General features: G+C 35.1%; 1 protein-coding gene across 1 annotated transcript in view; it reads left to right on the forward strand.

Annotated features, from left to right (window-relative positions):
- The window catches only part of LOC150103693 (solute carrier family 53 member 1-like), a 291,679-nt gene that overhangs the window by 12,445 nt on the left and 256,983 nt on the right, over positions 1-22,251 (forward strand). The window contains exon 2 of the mRNA XM_090397054.1: positions 15,705-15,756. Within this exon, the coding sequence (XP_090253180.1) occupies positions 15,705-15,756 (52 nt within the window). The remainder of the gene's footprint in view (positions 1-15,704; positions 15,757-22,251) is intronic.

Below are 22,251 nucleotides of genomic sequence, written 5' to 3' on the forward strand. Positions count from 1 at the left end.
TTGGGCATACAAAAACTGATGTCTAACTATAGACACATCATGCATTCTTTCCATTCCTGCGGGATCTTTCCTGAGCTGAGACTAAAGTTATACAAGCATGTCAAGGACCAAACTGATTTGGCTGAACATTTCTTTAGCATACATGCTGATATCCCATCTGGTTTTATTGGTGAACTGATGTCCAGGTTATGCAGCAGCTCTTGAATCTTATTCTTATATGCTGCCAGTATAGTGATAGCACTGTGCACTTGTTATTGAATCTGTATGTATCTATATAAACGCAATTGCATTTATGTTTTTGCATCTAGAAACAAGCATATGCAATAATTGCATCTGCTTGCTAGTGACACAAGGATATTGTCTGCATTAAAGTTATTCTTCCACATGTTTTTTCTCTTTTGTTTGTAGCATAGTGATTAAAATTCTTTGGGTTTACTTTAGCTTGCACAACCATTCTTTTCGTATTTCAATTTAGCTTTCCATATAATATTTGTAATTTTTATGGCCTCTGCTTTATATATTTCATAACTCTTCTTACTCTTATGATTTTACAATGTAAAGGAAACTAGAATTTATTAAATACTCCTATATATTTTGCTTAGTGTAACTTGAGAAATCATTCAGAGAGAATGTAGAACTGGATTTTCTAGAACATTTAAAATATGAACACAAGAATGAGCAGTACAGTATCTGTATATGTCTACATATCTCAGTCTCAGCAGAGTAAATAGGAAGAAACACTATTAACGTTCCAGGGGAATATGTATAGTTATGTAATTAAAAAATAAAATTATAAACAATTAATGCAGTTAGTTCCCAAAACTTAGAGATAGGTATTAAGATTAGGATGGTGGTGTAGGACTTCCATGATTCAAAAAATAAATTATCAAATTAAAACCTGTTGTAGTGCAATGTCTTTGATTCCACTGAAGTCTTTGTCAATGGCATTAGAAGCAAGACTTCAACTTTCTGATTCCAGAAATCTTATATAATCTTGATGTTCTTGGATTCTGATCTCAGCAAAATGCCCAGTCTATCCAAAGTAGCAAAGTCAACAGGAACAAAGTATATAACGCCAGGATAGAAATGATAATTTATCCTTAATAGGTGGCAGGAAAGAAAACTTCCAGGCTGTTTTTGATGGTGGTATATAGATTATATTTGCAAAGAATTCTTGCTAGTTCTTCAGAAGTCCTTTCTAAGGTAGGATATGCAGATCCTTTTAACATCAGATCACAGTCTGGCAAAAAAGATTATAATCAGTTATTTTCTGTATCTTATACAAATATTGCTTACGGTTTTTATTTATGTTTTAAATGACAGAACTATACCTGTTTCCCTGGAACTTTAATAGTGTTGCCTCCTGCTGTCTCAGCTGTGACCGAGCCAGAGTATTCATATGCTGTATGACTTACTATTATTATTATTACCACCCCAAGACCTCATGGAGTCAAAGACTCATCTGGGAGGTCCTTTTATCTCACACACAGCTTGTCATACCGTGTGATGAGCTGTGTTTAAACACATTCAAACTCTTTGCAGACACCACATTTTCAGGCAAGGCATTCCAATCATTCACAACTCTGCACAAAAAAAACCTGCCTCTCACACCCTCTTTATACAGTTTCCAAGGATGACCTCTGGTTCTCCCCTGATCTCCCACTATTCTCTGTAAAACTTCTCCAACATTGATCCTATAACAATCCCTTACCAACTTGTAGGTCTCTATCATATCTCCCCTCTTTCTCCTGTTCACCAGACTCTGCAAATTACATCTTCTCAATCTTTCCTCATACTCGACATTCCAGAGGTCAGAAAATACCTTAGTCAGTCTCCTTTTGGACCCTTTCCAACATCTCTTCATCCTTCTGAAAACCTGGTGACCAAATCTGGGCACAGTAGTCCATGTGTGGCATAATCAAAGCCTTATACAACAGAACAAGAATCTCCCTGCTTCTACACATCAGTGTCCTCCCCATCATTCCCAGAAGCCTTTGTGTTGTCTTCACAATTTTGGCGATGTGTCCCCTAAATTTTAGATCCTTATCCACTATCGCCCCCAGATCTCTTATTTCCTTTACCTCCAACAATATATTCTCACCAAGCATAAATTCTGCATCCCATCTTTGTTTTCCAAATTTTAAAACCTTACATTTTGCAATGATGAATTCACATCCCCATTTCTGTGCCCAATCACTCAATCTATTCAAGTCTTCCTGTAAGGCCACAACATCTTCACTACACTTCATGGTTTGTCCCAACTTTGCATCATCTGCAAACAACTGAATATCTCCATCCAAATCTTCACCTATATCATTAATATACAAGTTACACAGCAATGGACCTAAAACAGACCCCTGAGGCACTCCACTAGTGACTTTCCTTTTCCTGGATATCACTCCCCCATACACAACTTGTTAATACCTATCAGATAGCCAGTCTCCAATCCAATGTACCAATCTAATATCCAACCCCATCTGCTCTAGTTTGACTGTCAACCTATCATGAGGTACTCTATCAAAAGCCTTTGCAAAATCCAAGTATATTACTGTGTATCCTTTTCCCCTGTCTAAGGAAGCAGTCACTTTATTGTATGAAAACATTACCTCCCTTTAGTAAATCCATGGTATTATCTTTGATGGACAGCATTTTGTTCTCCAACAACTTAACCATAACACCTGACACACACACAGATAGGCCTATAGTTTGATGCTTGAGTTCGATCACCTCCTTTATGAAGTGGCACAATCTTGCCCTCCTTCCACTCCTTAGGAACTTGACCGAGTGCAAGACTCATATTAAAAAAATGTCAAGGTAGGTGCCAACTCCCTGGCACATTCTTTCAGAATACGTGGTGATATATTATCAAGTCCCACAGCCTTATTAACATCTAGTTTACTCAGCTCCCCATACACCTCTTGCTCACCTACAGTCAGTCTCTCCTCCCCATCATCAACTACTCTCAATCTCTCCATGAAGTCACATTCACAAGATTGAAAGATTTTTATGAACTGTTCATTAAGTATCTCCACCACACATTCTGCATCAGCTGTCTTATTCTTGTGTTCATCTTTTAATGTTTTAGCCAGTTCTTTCTTTCTCTCTGAATGATGCTCATGTTATTTTCAGTGAAGTGTCTAGGAGTATTTAATAAATTGTAATTTCTTTCGCATGTGTGATATCATTATTTTTAAATATGGCTACTATGCATATTTCCATTTAAATGACTGGTAACTGATCTTATTCTCATGATAGTCCTTTCACATCTTATAAAATCTCTTGCTTAATAAGATTGCACATCCACTTTGCTTCTGCTCTATTTGTTCTTTGAACTCTAGATACATGTTCAGATACTGTCTTATTTAAAACTTCTTCAAAGCTTCCCATACATTGCTGATAATATCCTTCTCATTTAACCGCGTGGAAAGGCTTATGTGTTCATCGCACATGTTAATTGGATTTTAACAGTATAGATGTGAACACAGATTGATAAGAAAATAAATTTATTAACTTAACTGCTAATATTTTGTTGGTATTATATCCAGCATCTTCAGAGCACACAAACAAAGTTTGTTACAGTAGCGAGACAACCACAATCCGGTGTAACAGTGGGACTAGTATGAGTAATTGTAGCATGCAACACAAAGACTAAAGTCCTAATTAGGCAGCATCTAAGTTGAATAAAAAAAAAAAAAAAAAAAAACTAAAAAAAAAAAAAAAAAAAAAAAACAGTCTTAGAATGACTGTCTCACAAATCTTTGGTAGATTTATACAGCCATATTTGTTGAGGTTTGGAGTATGTTTCAAGGCTTCTGTTGATGGCTATAATCTCTATAAGATAGATAAAATACTAAATGCTCCCCAAAAATCCCCTCGCTATCTACCACAGAAGACTACAACAAAACTATCACCATCCCATACATTAAAGGCACATCTGAAAAGATATCTAGGGTGCTTAAACAAACACCAACTATGCACTCTATTTAAACCTTATGTGAAATTGGCAACTCTACTGTGGATAGACAGGAAGAACTGTGGACATCTGCCTCAATGAACACAAAAAATATATCTGGCACTTTTGCTGTGGCAAGTCGGGTCTGGCAGACCATGCTTTGGATACCCTTGCACACAGGATCAATTGAAAAAAACAAAAGTACTGCACAGAAGCTTTTACAAGTCAGAGAGGTTGTTCCTGGAATCAACAGAAGCCTTGAAGCATACTTCAAACCTCAACAAGTATGGCTGTATAAAATTTGTGAGACGATCATTCTAAGACTAAATGAATGTTTATTTTAGTTTTTTTGTTATTTAACTTAGATGCTGCCTAATTAGGACTTTAGTCTTTGTGTTGCACGCTACAATTACTCATACTAGTCCCACTGTTGCACCAAATTGTGGGTGTCTTGCTACTGTAACAAACTTTGTTTGTATGCTCTAAAGATGTTAGATATAATACCAGCGAAATATTAGCAGGCCAGTTAATAAATAGTTATTTTCTTATCAATCTGTGTTTGCATCTATACCGTTAAATCCAATTAACATTTAATTAAATTAAATTTAATTTAATCCTTCTCATTTAATGCTTTATCCTGTAATTCAAAGATGACATTCTTCTGGGTCTGGCATAATTTCTAGCTTTGTAGTTTATCATGTAACACATCTTAATTAAAATATTCATATAGTTAGCCACTGCATAAGACAGTATAGCATGATCACTATCACCAACTGGTTGAAAAACAGTCATTCTTAACTGGGATCCCCCTTATGTTTCTATGATCAAATCTAACACTTTGAGTAGCTTCTTTCAGATGCTGCTTGACAGTTTATTTTGAACAGCTCAAATTCGTGTTCATTTTTATGAGAGATCTTTTCTGTCTGATCAATATTTAGATAATTTATCACCCATAGCAATTACTCCATACCTCTCGGAGTAATTTGACAATGCTTTTCATCATCCCCAGCAGCTGAATCACCAGGTAAGTAGGAATACCCCACCATATTTTTCATCCTCTTAGTCTTGACTTCACACCTGATAGCCTCAAATCTGTTATATTGGGTATTATTATTGCTTTAATAAGTTTTACCTTAACTGGATGCAAATCATCTATCATTTAGTAGTACCCTTCTCCCCTCTTCTATATCTTTTGTCCTAAAAATGCTATACCATTACTTGCATGTAACCCATTAGTTACATGGGACTGATAGCCAGGTTTTACTAATTCCAATAATCTTAGGCTAAAACATGTTCACCAAGGTTTCTTTCTGAAACTCCTGGAATTTGTGTATAGACATAAGTTACTGCCTAGCTTTTTATCATACTTACATTTACAATCTGCTTGGGCCAGTTGGACAACTTTCTCTTTTTTTATTCATAGATGTGTTCAGATTATCTGAAGGATGCATTACTTACTACCCTTTCATCATAGCAAAAGGGTGGAAATGACTGTCATAGAAAGTCCTGTGTTCTCTTCCTGGTCAACCTCTCCATTACCTTAACTACAACTGCATTTTATACAGACTGGTTAATAATTAAAACAGCTGTTTTATCACCATTGTATTATGATAGTATTTTGCCTTGTTTCCACTCCTTAGTAACCATTCCCCATTTTGACTTTTTATACACTTAGTTGAAAAAGTATAGCCAACTTTCACATATTTCCTGAAAATAGGTAGTGATATGTTTATTCTTACTGATTTTGACATAGCCCACTTATTACAATATACTAAATTCTTTTACTAATGCTTCTAGCGTTTGCCTCCCTTTCTAGATTTTATGGAGCTCCATCATTCATAATAGTATTCAGACCTGAGTGTTTTTTTAGATTCATTCAATTTAAATGGATTCCAATAAAAGTGCATGTTTAAAATATTCTATATAAAATCCACTCTCACTATGTACATGATTTTTCATACATTTTTACTGGTGCATTTGTGTGTGTGTGTGGGGGGGGGGGGGTCTTTTCCTGTAGGTTTTTTAAAAAAATCACCATATTTCATTGCAATGAAATGCACACATTTTCAAAAGTTTTCAGATTATGAAAATTGCCTTCCTAATGCAACAGTTGTGTTGAGCACGAATTAGAAATATTTGTACATACATACAAATAATAACCTTTGCAATAGTATTAAATAGAATTTAAAGGGAAAAATCAAATAGTGACCTAAAAGTGTGTGGAAGCTTTTCTTTCTTCTCATCATAGCTTGATAAGATCTGTTGATGAGGAGAATAAGTGTGTAGTTTAATTCTTTATACTGTGAACTACCCAATCTTGTTTGCACTGTTTATTTAATCTTCTGTGAGATACTTCAGACTGTTGATGATATAAGGTCAGATTGCAGTGTTTACTGAGATAACATCTTTACTAACATTTGGCGATGTGTATGCTGGATATTTATTTTTAGTGCTGTATGGCAGTACTATCAGTGGTAGTTACAAATCATGTGATTCTGTGTGTGTATTGTGAAATTAATGTTTCATCTTTTGGAAATATTGCTGAAACTTGATCTAATTTTCTTTTGCATTTATGAATTATCAGAATATAAAGTTACTAGATTTTTAATTGCTGCTATTTAAAAGTTCATCTTAGAATAAAGCTTAACACTCATTAATTTTTATTAATTGGGTATCTCCATGGGATCCCATACCAATTTCTCCCCTCCCACAGGTTTGCCTTATATTAGTCATTCACCAATAATGCACTAACCACTACCTCCAGAAATTGTCCCTTAATTTTTCCACTGTAAACAAATCTAGTTGTCATATTCCTGATAAATTTTATTCAAATTTACAGGTGGTGTGTTCTTTCTCCTTCTACAATGTATTGACAAAACTCCCAATTCTCTGTTATCTATTACCTTTGGCAAATTGTTCCTGTTATTTTTCTTCATCTGCCTATCAGCCACTTCATAATTCACAAAAATGTTCAGTCTGTCTTCATAATAGTTCCATAGACCTAAAACCTTCTTGATCACCTGCTTCAGATTATCTCTACTACTTTCTTATGGTGGAGAAATCTAGGTCACAGTCTGAGTACAGGCATTCAAATTGCATTGTATCAAAATTTTATATAGAAAGATAATTTTCTGATCCCAGTATATTTTGCAACATCCAGGTGATCCTTTCAGCTATTTTTCCACTTTATTTAACTAAGTGTGCAGTTGCAAGCACAACACTAGAGGAACAAAGATTATTATTACGTAACACCTCCTGGGAGTCCAAAGACTCATCGAGGGAAGGCACCTACTCTACAATTCTCCGTCTCCACTCAATCCATCAACTACACCAACGCCATCTACCGCACATAAATGCTATCACTAGTATTTTTACAAACAATCGCAAATATCCATGCCCATGACAGGATTTGACCTCCAACCTTTTGGCTGGAGAGCGGATACGCTAACCACTCGACCAACCAGGCCGGCGATGTCTTTTATCTCCTAATATTTTGCTGGTTTTATATCCAGTAACCTGAGACCACAAATAGTCAGTCTCGCATGTCAACATTAATTATTTATTAGTGGGAAAATGTTAAAATTGTAACAGACAATGTCAATAAAGTCCTAATTTGCACCATCTATTGGTGGATAAAGAATTTCACAATTATTTCAGGCGATCATAAAATCAGTCTTAGCCTTTCTTTGGTAAATGAATATAGCAATACTTATTCAGCAGTGGGAAACTAAACCTTAAAAAGTATGGCTCTAAATTAATATACCTTTTGCTGATTCCAAAAACAGTGACTTATAATGACTTCTTCTATATAGCACTTTTTTTCTCTTGTTAATCCTGTGTGAAGGGATTGCCTAAAGCATGGTCTGCCAATCCTGTCTCACCCTAACAGTGGTGGTGAATGTATTTGATATCCAAGGCAGATGTCAACAGATCTTCCTGTTTTTCCATAGTAGGCTAGTTTACAAGAGTACTTGTGAATAAACACTTTTCCTTCGATGTTGTAAATTTAAACTGAAGAATTACACATGAATAGCTGCCAATATTTTACCTGCATGTCTGACAATATTTTCCCACTTTTGTAGTATGTCCCCTAAACTTTCAATCTCTATCCCACCCAAATCCCTGACTACTTAGTTTCTTGCATTTCGTTCCCATAGCTATAATGTAGCTTGCAGCATTAAGTACATTGGTGTCCAAAAACCTAAGGGCAAACACTATATATTTCTGAAGATTTGAAACCACAAATTCGGACGAATTAGATTGTGGCAATTTCTATAATTGAAGATTTCGAGTAGAAAGTAGGTACACATTCAGAAATTTGAATTGCATGCAGAAGGATCATGGTAGCACTCAACGAGATTAAAAAAAAAAAAAAAAAAGCTGTGCTAAATGAATTGTGTTTGTAGGAAGCTCTTTTCAAAGGAATACAGTTGCAAACTTAGATGCCTTGTAATGTCTGAAAGACATCTAGATGATTTCATGCAGGGAAGAATTATTGGAAAGCTTGACGAAGGCTGCAGAATTACTGATTGCCAGAGAATTTAGAATATCATAGTGTTTATCCTGGCTCTGGGTAGCATTTCAAATGAATGGAATGTGTTCCAGATCTTTGCTAAGAGGTTGTCCTCACATTACCACAGAGCATAGACATTTTTGGCTGTAACAGCAAAATGTAATCAATGCACCATGGCAGGTCAGCTTGCGAGTTGCTCCATTCAAGCACAGGTATGTGGATATTTTGACAAACTATGGCAAGACATCTGCTGCAGTTTGTCAAGTAGGCTTATATTGCCTGTAATCTTGCATCTCTTTATCCATAGCTCATTGTAGAGCACGTTTCAGTGGTGTTGTATCCATAAAAATTGGACAAGACAATGGACTAATGTACTCTTTACAGATTTTGTTTGTCATTCCTGCAATTCTAGATGATTCTTGATTTGGCATGAAAGTGATACTGCTTACCATCGTGAGAATGTTCTCGAAAGGGATTATTATTATGTAACACCTTCAGGGAGTCCAAAGACTCGTCGAGAGAGGGCACCTACTCTACCACTCTCATTTACCATCGCTCTACCAACTGCAACTACCTTCATTACCTACAGCAACACCATCTACTGCCGACCACCACCAATCATATTTTCAGACAATCGCAAACAGCAATGATTCGAACCTGCAGCCTTTTGGCTAGAGAGTGGATATGCTAATCACTCAGCCAACCAGGCCAGATAGATATGGCTTTGCTGGGCTCAAGGATGCATTATTCTTAATGGATCCACTGACCTACAAATGCTAGATAAAGGGACTGACTAAACAATATTACAACTAAGTTCTTAAATGTCATGTTCGATTTGTCCTGTGGTGCTGCAGGCAAAGAATCCATTTTTATGGATGAACCACATCATACATGAGCAGTGGAGATACTTCTGGAGACAGAGAATATTAATCAAATTGAGTGGCCTGCATGTTGCCCCAGATCTCAGTCTCATAGAACATGTTTAGTATGCAATAGGGTGATGCATTGCTGCTTGAAATTTCTCTAGAAAGCAAACAAGGCTCCTTGATTTGAAGGAGCAGTGGGCTAGTTTGCCTGAAGAACTCCTGAATCACTTGGTGCTAAGCATAGTATGTCATTGTGAGAGCTTCATTGCAGTGGTGGTGTGGTGGATATATTCCATACTGAAATGTCTCTCTGCATAGCTTACTATAAGAACTGTACATTAATTCCTTAACTATGTCCTTGGGAAATTTGTGACATTTGGCAAAAACTCATTTGCTATTGCCTTCTTTCATTTTGCATAATCAGCAAACAATATGATTATTACAAAAATAGTGCATAAATAAAAAGAGGAATTAGACATGGCTGCATACTTTCACCAAATCTATTTAATATTTACAGTAAGACAGTGATGAAAAAGATTGAAAAACAAAATATATTAATCAGTATCAATGGTATAAAATACAACAGTCTTAGATATGCTGATGATACCATTCTAATTGCAGAAAATAGAAACAAATTAATCAAATTACTGCACCTCTTAATTGAAGAAGGTAAAGATTTTGGCCTACATTTAAATTCAAGAAAGACCAAATTTATGAGAATCTCAAAAGAAAATGGATCAGAACCAGAAATAAATAATATAAAAATTGAGCATACAACAGAATACAAATATTTAGGTACCTACTTTACAGCAGATGGAAAACAAAAAGAAATAAAAATAAGAACTGCCATAGCTAAAAATGCCTTCTTGAAAAATAAAGATCTGTTGAAGTTCTGTCAGTATAGAGAATGATAAGAACATTTGTTTGGCTAGTTTTCATATGGAAGTAAGATTCAAGGAGATTAAGGTATTCAAGAAGAGAGTAAGACAACAGAGATTTTCATGCTCTGTCATGAAAATCTCATGACAGAGCATGTGTCAAATGCAGAGCTACTACGAGAATGAAAACAGACATCTTCATTGCAGGAAATGATCCAGAAAAAGATTAGACTGGCAGGATATGTATTGAGGGGATCAGCAGCACAGAGGACACTAAACACTTCAGAAGGAAAGATTATGGGAAGAGGATCAAGAGGTAAAAAAAGGACATGGTTTGATAAGATCATGGACAGGATCATGTGACTATGCTGAAACAAAAAGAAGAGCTGCCAATAGAGGACTTGAAGGACATGGTCCTGCATCCGAGCATTGAGAAAGCCACATGAAGCGATATGAAGCTGGTGGTAACACAGCAGCTATTTATTCCAAGTTACTTAACATCTTCCCATGCAGTATTGTAGCAAATGTTTTGCAGAGTCAGCTATTTCCTTTCTCCAACTTGGCTATTATGTTATTTTAGAAAGTAGGTTACTAAGGCAGTACACTCTACTCACAAAACTGTGCATCCCATAGAGTATGTTTTGTATCTATCCTGCTGAATTTTGGCCTTAACTTTCCTGAAACCTTGGCTATCATTTTTATGTAAAGATAGGGAGGTTATTTCCTCTTTAAGGCTATGATTTGGCCATGTGATCATACTTTTAACATCCTGATCACAGCCAGTTCCAATTTCTATTTTATAGCTCCTGGCTTTTCAATGAAAGTCTGGCTATGGGAAAGGTGCCCAGGGAATGGAAGGTAAGATAGTGCCATTGCATAAGGGTGGTAGCAGACTGGGAGTATTATAGGCCAATTTGTGTGTCATCAGTAGTTAAGATCTTGGAGAAATTAGTGAGGGACCGTATACAGCATTGGGCAGATGAGGGTAATGTTATCTGTGAGATTCAACATGGATTTGTTAAGGGGTGCTCTTGTTTTAGTAATATGCTAGCCTTTTATAATAAAGTTACAAGAGCGATGAGAGAAAGGCATATACTGCCATTTTCTTGGATTTAACAAAGGTATTCGACACATAAGCTGATATTTAAGTTGCAGCACATGGGTTTGGACGTAAGGTTGGTCAACTGGAAGGATTGACTGTCCAATAGGTATCAGATAGTTATGTATGGTGGGGCAGTTTCAAGGAGGTAGAAGGTTACAACTGGGGTCCCATAGGGCTCAGTACTGGGGCCTACCGTATTTTCCGGTGTATAAGATGCACTTTTTTACCTTTAAAAATTCATCTTAAAAATAGGGTGCGTCTTATATAATGAAGGTAAAGATTGTTTCCTCTTTTCAAAGTCATACACACTCCCTTTTATGTTCCAAGATCTTTTGTAGGCGGTTAATGGCGCAATCAAATTGATGCATGACCTTCACGTGACTTCTAGAGCGTCATTGGCTAAGAACGGGGAGTCCCTATTCAAGTTTCATAATATCTTATCCGAGTAATCAGTTACCAATGTTTATCAGTATTGAGTTGACGTGTTGAGATATTTTGTGTTCAGTTTGATATTTCCCTGTAGATTTTGGTGATGGGAAAAAGGCAACATTCATATACTTCAAGTTACAAATTGCAGGTTGTAAAATATGCGGAAGAACATGGGAATAGGGAAACTGAAAGACATTTTGGACCTCCGCCTACAGAAAAAATTATTAGAACTTGGCGTGGTCAGAAGGGGATTTTGTACAATTTGTGTAATGAAAAGTGCGCGGAACGTGGAAAAATTGTGAAGTGGCCAGAACTAGAGACCTTAGTTTTGAAATGGATGCAAGAAAATCAGCAAAATGGTATTGCCATTTCAACAAAAATGATTCGTATACATGCAATGTAGCCTGTGAGTGTTGTTTTGGTTTAGGTAAAGTTTGTTTTTTCCAGAAAATTGTATTAAATTTCTTGGGTGCGTCTTATACACTGGAAAATATGGTATATTGTTTAACCTTTATATCAATGACATTGTCAGTGGATTGCAGGGGGATATTCAGTTGTTTTAGGATGATGTGTCTCAAATCACGATCGGCTGAGGGAATGTGTACTGCAGAGTTTGGTAGATAGGAGAGGTGATATGATTGAGACTTTAAACCATTGAGAAGTGGTTACAGGGTTGATACTGGGGAGTTCTTTCGCTTGGCTGAACAGCGGGAAGAAGTGATGACAAGGGGCCATCCCTGGAAGTTATGAAAGGAAGTCATGAGCAATAGGGGAAGGAGTGGTTTTTTTGCATGCAAGGTGGTTGAGCCGTGGAATGCATTACTTGATAGAGTGGTGGGAGCAAGAACGGTCTGAGTTTAAGGAGTGCTATGGTAGACTTTACGTTTCCAAGGAAGGACCTCTCGTGATGAGTCTTTTGACTCAATGAAGACCTGAATAATAATAATAATAATTGATCTCCCATTCAGTGCCATGACTGTATATTCACTGAACTCATTTGATTTTAGATTAAAAACAGTCATAAAGATAAAATTATAGAACAGGAGAAAGTTCAGTTATTTAGGGTCACATAATCTAAAAGACTAATGAGAAAATTTCAGAAATCTGTAGAACAATTAAAAGGACACTGAATAATATATATTATAATAAGGCAAATCGGATTTAAATTCATAAAATAATGGCCATTCCCACTCTTACATAGTTCAGAAATATGGACTTAAAAAAAGATCAAAGTAGAAGAATATAGGCAACAGTAATGAGATTTTTTTAAGAACAATTAAGGGATGCACAAAATTAGACAATATATATAAAAAAAAAAATGAGACATCAGAAGAGAATTAGGTATTTATAGTTTAAATAAAAAGATCAAGGAATGTAGAGAAATGGAAAGAGGATTTATATAAGATGAAAGATATTGATCACCAAAAGGGGGGAATCAAAAGGAAGATCACTCACAAGATTGAAAGATTAATTGGAGCAGGCAGTATGCCTAATCCTTGAGGATTTCTGATATGTACCCTGGGGTAGAGGTACTGAATTTTCATAATATCCTAAACGGCAATTCATTTACTTATGTTCTCACATTTGGTTCCTTTATCATTCACTGCATTATCACCAACAAAATGATGCATCTTTGCAAAATGATCAACTATTTCTTGCTGCTTTCCTCAACTTACCATTGCATTCATTGAAGCTCTCCTTCCATAATCATTTTGTTTACTTTTCACAATATGCAAAAACTTAATTGCCTCCTTTTTGCCTGAGCTGGCCAGATGATGAAATCCCAAAGGCTTCAGGCATAATTTCATTTTGCCTTCCTTACCATACTGGGTCCCTTTGTTGCTCCTACCCCTTTTTTTTTTTTTTTTTTTTTTTTTTTTTTTTTTTAACTGGGTAATGTCTACTGCTTTCTTCAAATGCCTTGTAACTACTTCCCATGCCATCTTTCGCTTGCAGTTTCTCATGTCAAAACATTGCTTTAAGCTGCCTGGATAGAACTAGTGAATTGGGTATATCATCTATATCAAGGTGTTTTGTATATGTTGGGAGAGCAGTATGCATAAAGATTGAGTATTGTACTACATGAAAAAGAATCTACCTGTGATGAAGTTAATTAAGGACATGTAATTTGTGGTCAAATTGCAGAAATTACACAGCGAATTTTGGCAATAAGGATTAACAAGATAATGAGAAGTAGAAATAGACAATAGTTGTACAAGACCTTGATAAGTCTGCATTTGAATTTTGTATAGGTTTGGTTGCTTTTGAGGAAATGAGGGGATTTAGAAAATAATCCAGAGGAAAGCAGTCAGATGTCAGTTTGCATAATGTTGGGTACAAAGATGAATTTAAGGAATGACATCTTGAGAACCTGGTGGATAGAACAGGAAAAATAAGAGACAAATGAGTTTATCATATAGTGAAAAGAGGCAGAACAAAAGTCTTCCTTGAAAGTTGCATGAGGATCAAGCATTTGGGTGGAATGCATTGCCTTGAAGGAGTGTAGAAACTGCAAATGTTAAGTTCTTTGAGTGTTCATCAGCCTCTCACAATAAGTAAAAGGGTGAACACCCAAAGAAATTACACAGGTGGTAATTGCCAACTGTGTAATTTCTTTGGGTGTTCACCTTTTAGTAATTGCCACAGTGTCATTTGATAGTTGTCTTGATTCCCTGAGATATAACACACCTGTAGATTCAATCTGATCCACATTTTACATGGTCACAGCCTATATACTTGTATCTCTCTGCATTTCATTCATTGTCCTCCATGTAGAAAGTTTCCTTAGTCTACTCCTTTTTTCTGCATTTCAAAGATTCTAGCACCTAATTTAGACAAGATTGTATTGTATTGCAAGAAAAGTTGTCAGTTACATTCTTGGATGTTTGTGGTTGAAAAAAGGTACCTCATATTTGTTATTGCTGCCATAAAGGAAAGATTTGTCTTCTTGCTATAGTGTGAATTAATGAAAATCCTATGTAATAAATAGCCTGTTGCATTGAAATTCTAGTGTGATATAGATTTTGTGAAAGTTTTTTAGGCGGTAGTCACATTTTCATCATCTGCTGTCAGACCATCACCTTGCTTATTTGACTTTTTTACTTAATAATTTTAGTCTTCAGAGTAAAACCAAGTTATATATAACTCCTGGCTACCAGTGAATTCCACCTACAAACAATAGGTGGGAGAATTTAATACTAGAGATTTTTTTTATTTTTTGTAGGTGGGATTACATAAAAAATAAAAAAAAAAAATCTCTAGTATTAAATTCTCTCTTCTAGTAGCTTAAAGAAAAGCAGCTAGATGAGTGTGTAGTGTCTTGTCACTTATCAAACTTATCAGTAATTGTATATATTTGTCTTTAAGGTGACGGCAAATTATCATCTGCTATTGAAACATATTTGAGGTATAAAAAGAATTTGGTGTGTATTTATTTATTCATTTATTTTTTTCAACAAACAAAAAAAAAACAGTAGTTCCAGCCTGTTGAGTGTTACTTTCATTAATCTAGCACATCTTGTTGATAACAAGCTTATTATTATTTTTTTTTATCTTTATTTTATTTTTCCATGCTTAATGAATAAATAAGACAGAACTACTATAAAATTCTTAAACTTTTCTCAGCCAGAATTGCAGCTTGTTGTGAAAGAGGCAGTCCATTTTCTTCCCACTTTATTCTGGTCACTCTTTACAAATTTGATTTCTTTGGCGTGTTGAAATCCTATTATAGAACTTATTACAGAAGTGGCAGTGCCCTTTGTGACTAATCAAATATCTGCTTAGGATTGGCATTCCCAACCAGTATTCAGGAATTCCTTTTCATAATTTCAAAATGCATTTTTGATTGTTGTTATATTTTAAAGTATTGATAATTTGTATAGTCAAATTGAAAGTTCATTTTCTAGTTTAAAAGGAAATATTTACTGAATTACTGAAATATTATGAATTCCTTTATATTTTATAGGAAATGAAAGCAATGTTATATGCAGCAGTGGAAAGGTCTCCATCTTCAGAAGGTATTTTGTACAATTTTTGCTTTAGTTAAAAAATTTTTGCTGTAGTTAAAAAATTGAATCATTCTAATCCAAGTGATTAGCAAGGACATTATTCACTATTAGTATTTTTTTTTCAGTATATTATTTGATGCCTTTTTTTAGATAAGTATTTTTGCAACTTTATTAAAAGTGCTGTAGCTGTTATGAAAGGTAAATATTTAAGTTTATGAACTACATCTTTGCTAGTAAAAGTAGTGACAAATATCATACCATAACAGAAAGGTCTCTTCATTCATAACCTTAGAAAGTCAATTATATTTTTCCTATCTTTGTTGCATATTTAATTTCTACTCTATTTTTGCTTTCTTGTCAATTCAATGATGAATGCTCAAATTTAGCATTAATCACTTATTGCAGACTTCTAAATAATTGCTGCTTATAATATCCATTTTTAGACCAGAACTATTCTATTAAGTTTTTCTTGCAATCAGATAAGTTAGTTCTCAACCTTTTTTTTAAAACTGTTTTTGTAATATATTTAAACATTAATGCAGAATATACTCAAATGTATTTTTTTGCTATTACTGCTTCATTAAATTCACGTGCACATGCACATGCATGCACAATGAAGATAGGTTATTATCCTTCTTTATAAGTCTGATGTAGATGCATCTTGGTTACTGTGCACAGAATTCGTTACTTGGGTTTCTTGGAGATCAGTAAAAACATATGAGTTACTAAAGGGGGTTCTATAAGATTTGACCCAAATTAGTCAGTATGACAGAACTCAGGATATTTTCTGGAAATTATGTATCAGTGTGGCTAGTAAGGGTGTGTAGGCTAGTTTTTTTCTTAGTGGTGGATGAGTGGAATGAATTGCTGAAGTAGTTGAGTGCCTTGACATTAAACTTTATGTATGATAAAGTTTAGTGTGGGTCTTGTGCAATGAGTCTTCCAGACTTCAACTGGAGATAAAGTCCGACCACAGAAGTGAGAGCTGTCATTGGCAGACTGCTAACAAGAGTCAATTCATGTTGAAGGGGAGAAAGAAATAAGGTGATGTATGAATTGGTCACCAACATGCAAAATCACATGCTTTATATGTAAAATTTTCCAACTGTTACAAGCAAAATGGTTACCACTTTAAAAACTACAGTGATCATAAAAAGAGAAGTTAATTTTCCGATAATAATAAACAGCTCATCCCACAAGGATTGATTACCCTATTATCGGAATGGATTCTCCTTCTTTCGACATGCGCAGAAGTGTTGAAGGGTCTCGCATCTGTGAGCATACTATACCTGCGTAATAATCCAGAGGTGTAAGCCATTTCAAGACAATCTGATTATGTGGAAACTGATATTATCTAGTGATCCCTGATTATGGAAACTAAGAGCCCAAGAACACCAGTATACCATGTATCAGCCTGCAGGATTCATGATCACTATTTAAGTTATTTATTTTCAATGGTATTGATGACAACACAGAACAATAAAGAAAATAATATTTATTAACTTATTTGATATTTCAAATAAGTTAATAAATATTATTAACTTATTAATAAATGTTATATCTAGCATCTTCAGAACACAAAAACAGTTTGTCATAGTATGCAAAACAATAATTTGGTATAACAGTGGGACTAGTTTAAAACAAAATTTGTAACAGACAACACACGGAACTAAAGTCCTGATTAGGTACCATCGATGTTGGAAAAAGAGAAAAATATTAATCTTAAAATGACTGTCTCTCAGATTTTTGATAAATTTATGTAGCCATACTTGTTGAGGTTTGGAGTGTTTTACAGCTTCTGTTGATTCCAGAAACAAATCTCTTTGACTTATGACTTCCGTGTAGCATTTTTGTTTTCTTCCAATTGATCGTGTATGAAATGGTATCCAAGGCATGATCTGCTAGACCCGACTTGCCATAACAATAGTGCTGGATATATTTTTTATGTTCACCAAGGCAGATAGATGTCAACAGTTACTCCTCTCTGTCCATAGTAAGCATAGTCACTAGCATTTCATTGGTATTAAATAAATATTATTTAGATCTTTATAAACTCCTGGTCTTGTCACTAGCCCGCAGCAAAAACTGTTACCATCCCATACATTCAAAGACATCTGAAAAGATATCTAGAGTGCTCAATAAATATCAGCTAGCACCATATTTAAACCTTATGTCAAATTGGCAACTCTCATCTGTTCACCTAAGGACTCTCTTCATCATATCCAGGAGTTTATGAAGTGCCCTGTTCTTGTGGCCATGCTTACTACTATGGACAGACAGAACTGTTGACATCCATCTGCCTTGGTGAACATAAAAAAAAAATACGTCCAGCACTGTTGTTATGAATTAGCAAGTCGAGTTTAGCAAATCATGCCTTTGATACCACTTTACACAGAATCAACTTGGAGAAACCAAAGTGCTACACAGAAATCATGAGTCAGTTTGTTTTTGGAATCAACAGAAGCTTTAAAACCTCAATTGTGACTATGCAAATATACCAAAAATCTGGGAGACAGTCATTTTAAGATCTGATTAATATTTTTCTCTTTTTCCATCATAGATGGTGCCTAATTAGGACTTTCGTTCCTTGTGTTGTCTGTGACTATTTTTTATTTTAAACTAGTCTCACTTTATACCAAATTGTTCTTTTGCGTACTGTAACAAACTGTTTTTGTGATCTGAAGATGCTGGATATAATATTAGCAAATAAGTTAATAAATATCATTCTGTGTTGTCATCAATACCGTTGAAAATAAATAACATGTATTGTGAACACAAGCCTTTCCACTATGTAAGTTGGCAAGAGGATAATGCATGGATGAAGTTTCAAGGATAAAGCCTACAGGAACCTTTTGAAACAGATGAGATCACCACTTTCACCTAACCAGAAAATGTTAATTGCAACGTGGAATGTTAGAAGTAGGTTTTCAATTGGAAAGAAACAGGAAGTTATAAAGGAAACAGGGAAAGGAGAATAGGTATTTTAGGAAGAACTAAGTTGAGATGGACTGGCTTTGGAACAGTGAACCGCAGATGGATATCATGTCGTACTCAGGATCAGATGAAAGTCATGAAAGAGGTGTGGCACTTATTTAATGCAGAGACAAGTAAAAGCTTGATAAATTGGAAGCCGATAAATGAGTGGGTAACGGCTAAATTATATTCAAGATGTACTGAATTAACCATAATACAAATATATGCACCAACAAATGAAGGATCTTGAAGAGAAGAATTTTTATGATACAAAAATGTACAGTACAAGTACTGAAACATGACATGAATATTCTTATGGGTAACGAATGCTAAAGTTTGCATGTTCAAGAAATGACACTGGTGACCTATTAGTGTCATTTTGTGATAGAAGGAATCTTCTTTAAGCATAAAGACATACATAAAATGACTTGGTTATTGCCAGATGGTAAAACCAAATTTGATCATATTGTCAAGGGTAATTTTAAGAGTTCACTATTTGAATTTAAAGTACGGTGAGGAGCTGATGCAGAATCAGATCATTATTTAGTAACAGCCAAAATTAAATTAAAATTGCATGGGGGGAAGAAATCGGAATGGAAGGGTGAAATATGACATGTCTAAATTAAAAATGAATGAAATTAAGAGAACTTTATCTAGTATGATAAAATCAGTTTCATATTTTACAAATGAGAAGCTAGAAGGTGAGAAAATAGAAAGCCTCATGGAATGTACATGGAAGTTTTTGGATGGTTATTATTGATACCAACATTTTAAACTTCCTAAAGATAATAGATGAACAATGTTATCAAACCTAAGAAAATTCAAAAGCATGCTAGAAATTTATAAACTTCTACACTTCTAAATCAAAGAAAATGTGTGGAATGATTTGCAATTCTAATTTATTGCATAGAAAATAATTATTACCAAATATGAATTAGCATCATGTAAATCTATGTACTTTGTAGATTATATAACTATGTATTAGAATTATATTTAATTCTAATTAAAAAGTAATTCGTGGTTCAAAATATTAGAATAATGCAAAAATAAATAACACTATTGTATAAATTAAAAATTAAAACAGAACACGTAACATTACACTCATGGAACTTGTTGTGAGAGCTTGCACTGTAGTTTTAAGTGAAATTAAATTCTGGCAGACTGAGCGATCTTATTAAGGTTTTCCATATGTCAGCTATTATCATTTTCTGGTTTCTGTTAAGATTTTCTCCAGAAAGGAGGACTACCACTTTTAGAAGTGGTAGTCCTCCTTTTCAAGGAAATTTCTACAAAGAAATTTCGAGGAAAATTCAAGGAAATTTCTACAACGGAAGTCCTTCTAAATAAGGCGTGGAGCTGCTATCCCAATCCATGGTATGGTTTGTAATCGCGAAATGATGGGCTAGACCTGAATTGTCTGTTCTGTTGTTATTAACATCTCCTATATGTTATTTTTTTTGGATTTTGAGGCTTCTCAACATCTGTTCTATATAGTTTAGACCACAAGCACATGGGATGTTGTATACTCCAGCGTTTGAAAAAAGCATTGTCTTTTGGCGATCTTAAAATGTAATGGCCAATCTTGACCGGTTTGAATGCAACTCTGATGTTGAAAGGCTTAAAAAGTTTTGCAATCTTTTTTGACACTGTACCTGCATAAGGAATAACTATGGATGATCTGTATTGAGTGATGATAGATTGTTGTTGTGCGGGGGTTTCTATGAAGAATCTTGTTGATTAAATTCTTTGGATAGCCATTTTTTTTATTAATGTCTCTGATATATGAGTAAGTTCATCATTCTTCTTGAGTTCTTTTTGTTCTGAGATGATGTTTGTGGCTCTATTTTTGAGCATATGTATTATGCTGAGCTTCTGGGAAATATGGCGAGTTGATTTGAAATGAAGGTAGTGTCCAGTGTGTGTGTTGGTTTGCGGTAGACTGTTAGTTTGATATGCCCATCTGCTAGTTTCTCGATTAGGGTATTCAAAAATGGTAATTGATTATTTTTTTCCGGTTCCAAAGTGAATTGTATTTTTTGATGGAAAGAAGTAATTTTGGTTAAAAAGTCCAAAAGAGCTGTTTTTGTGTCCCTCCAAATTATGAAGACATCTTCTACATACCTCCACCACACTAAAGGCTTTAGGTCTAATTTTGAGAGGATGTCTGTTTATAGATTTTCCATGAACTGATCTGCAGGGTAGTGAAAGGGGAACTGCCCATAGTTAAGCCATTTAGTTGCTCATATCATCTCATTCTATTTAAAATAATTAGGTTTAAGGCAGTGACGAAAAAGGTGAGGCATATCTTCAGGGAAGAGATTGTATAGGATACTGATAACTTAAACTTGTATGTTGGTAAATAAAGATACCACATCCAAGCTAGCAAGCATGTCTGTCTTTAAGATAGAGATATTTTTCAATAAAGTGCTTTGAATTCTTAATGTAAGTGTCCGATTTTCTGATATGTTCTTTTAGGAGGCTGGAGAGATGTTAACAGAAACCAGGGAATGATAATAGCTGACATATGGAAAACCTTAATAAGATCGCTCAGTCTGCCAGAATTTAATTTTGTTCAAAACTACAGAGCGTGCTCTCACAACAGTAACTAACACAACACGCTCCATGCATGTAATTTTACGCTTTGTTTTAATTTATACGATAGTGTTACTCCATTTTCTCTGTACTAGCCACTTTGAGTTTTCTCTTACTGTTATAAGCCCTGAAGAAGCTGAACAGTCCCGTTGGCGAAACTTGTTGGCAATAGATGTTTATAAATCATTGATCAATATATATTTCAGTTTAATTGTATGTGTGAATCACCAAATATAATCTCAACAATTCATTCATTTCGTATGGTGATTCAACAGCCTTGAGCCCCTTTTACGGGCAGGTACTGCACCACCTCAATCCCCCCGTATTTTTTATCCGGGCTCGGGACCAGCATAGCTGAAAATTCAGACCTATGGCTGGAGGGATTGTCTTAAGTATTCCTGACTGTATCCGTGTGTGTGTGTTCATGGGGCTAGTTTGCCTGCTTGCAGGATGAAAAATCCCAGATAATCTGGGGTGAAAAACCCTGCTGTCCATGCCCAAGACCGGCTAACTTGGCTATGGCTGAGGAAGATCCTTAAGCTCCTCACATTGTCAACAGGAATCGATCCTAGGACACTCCTTCCCCAGGCATATGGTTCCGAAGCACATAGCCATTAGGCTAACTGTGCGGACATCTCAACAATGAATACCACCACTAGTATTTCCACAGACCCATGCCCACAGTAGGATTCGAACCTGCAGCCTTTTGGCTGGAGAGCAGATATGCTAACCACTCGGCCGGCATAATTATAATATCTCTGGTAAGTACAGGAATATCTTGATTATCGCGGTTATTGTTGCCACGAAAAATACCGCAATAATCGAATCCATGATAATCGGGATAAATAATGCGTGTAAAATGGGTGATCAATGCCAAGGATTTTTCAAATCTATTAATTAAATTTTATATATCAAGTAAAAAAAAAATGCGTTAAACGT

This window comes from Typopeltis vanoorti, chromosome 8, assembly GCF_054136105.1.
Source record: "Typopeltis vanoorti isolate ZY-2024b chromosome 8, IOZ_Tvanoo_1.0, whole genome shotgun sequence".
Classification (NCBI taxonomy): domain Eukaryota; kingdom Metazoa; phylum Arthropoda; class Arachnida; order Uropygi; family Thelyphonidae; genus Typopeltis; species Typopeltis vanoorti.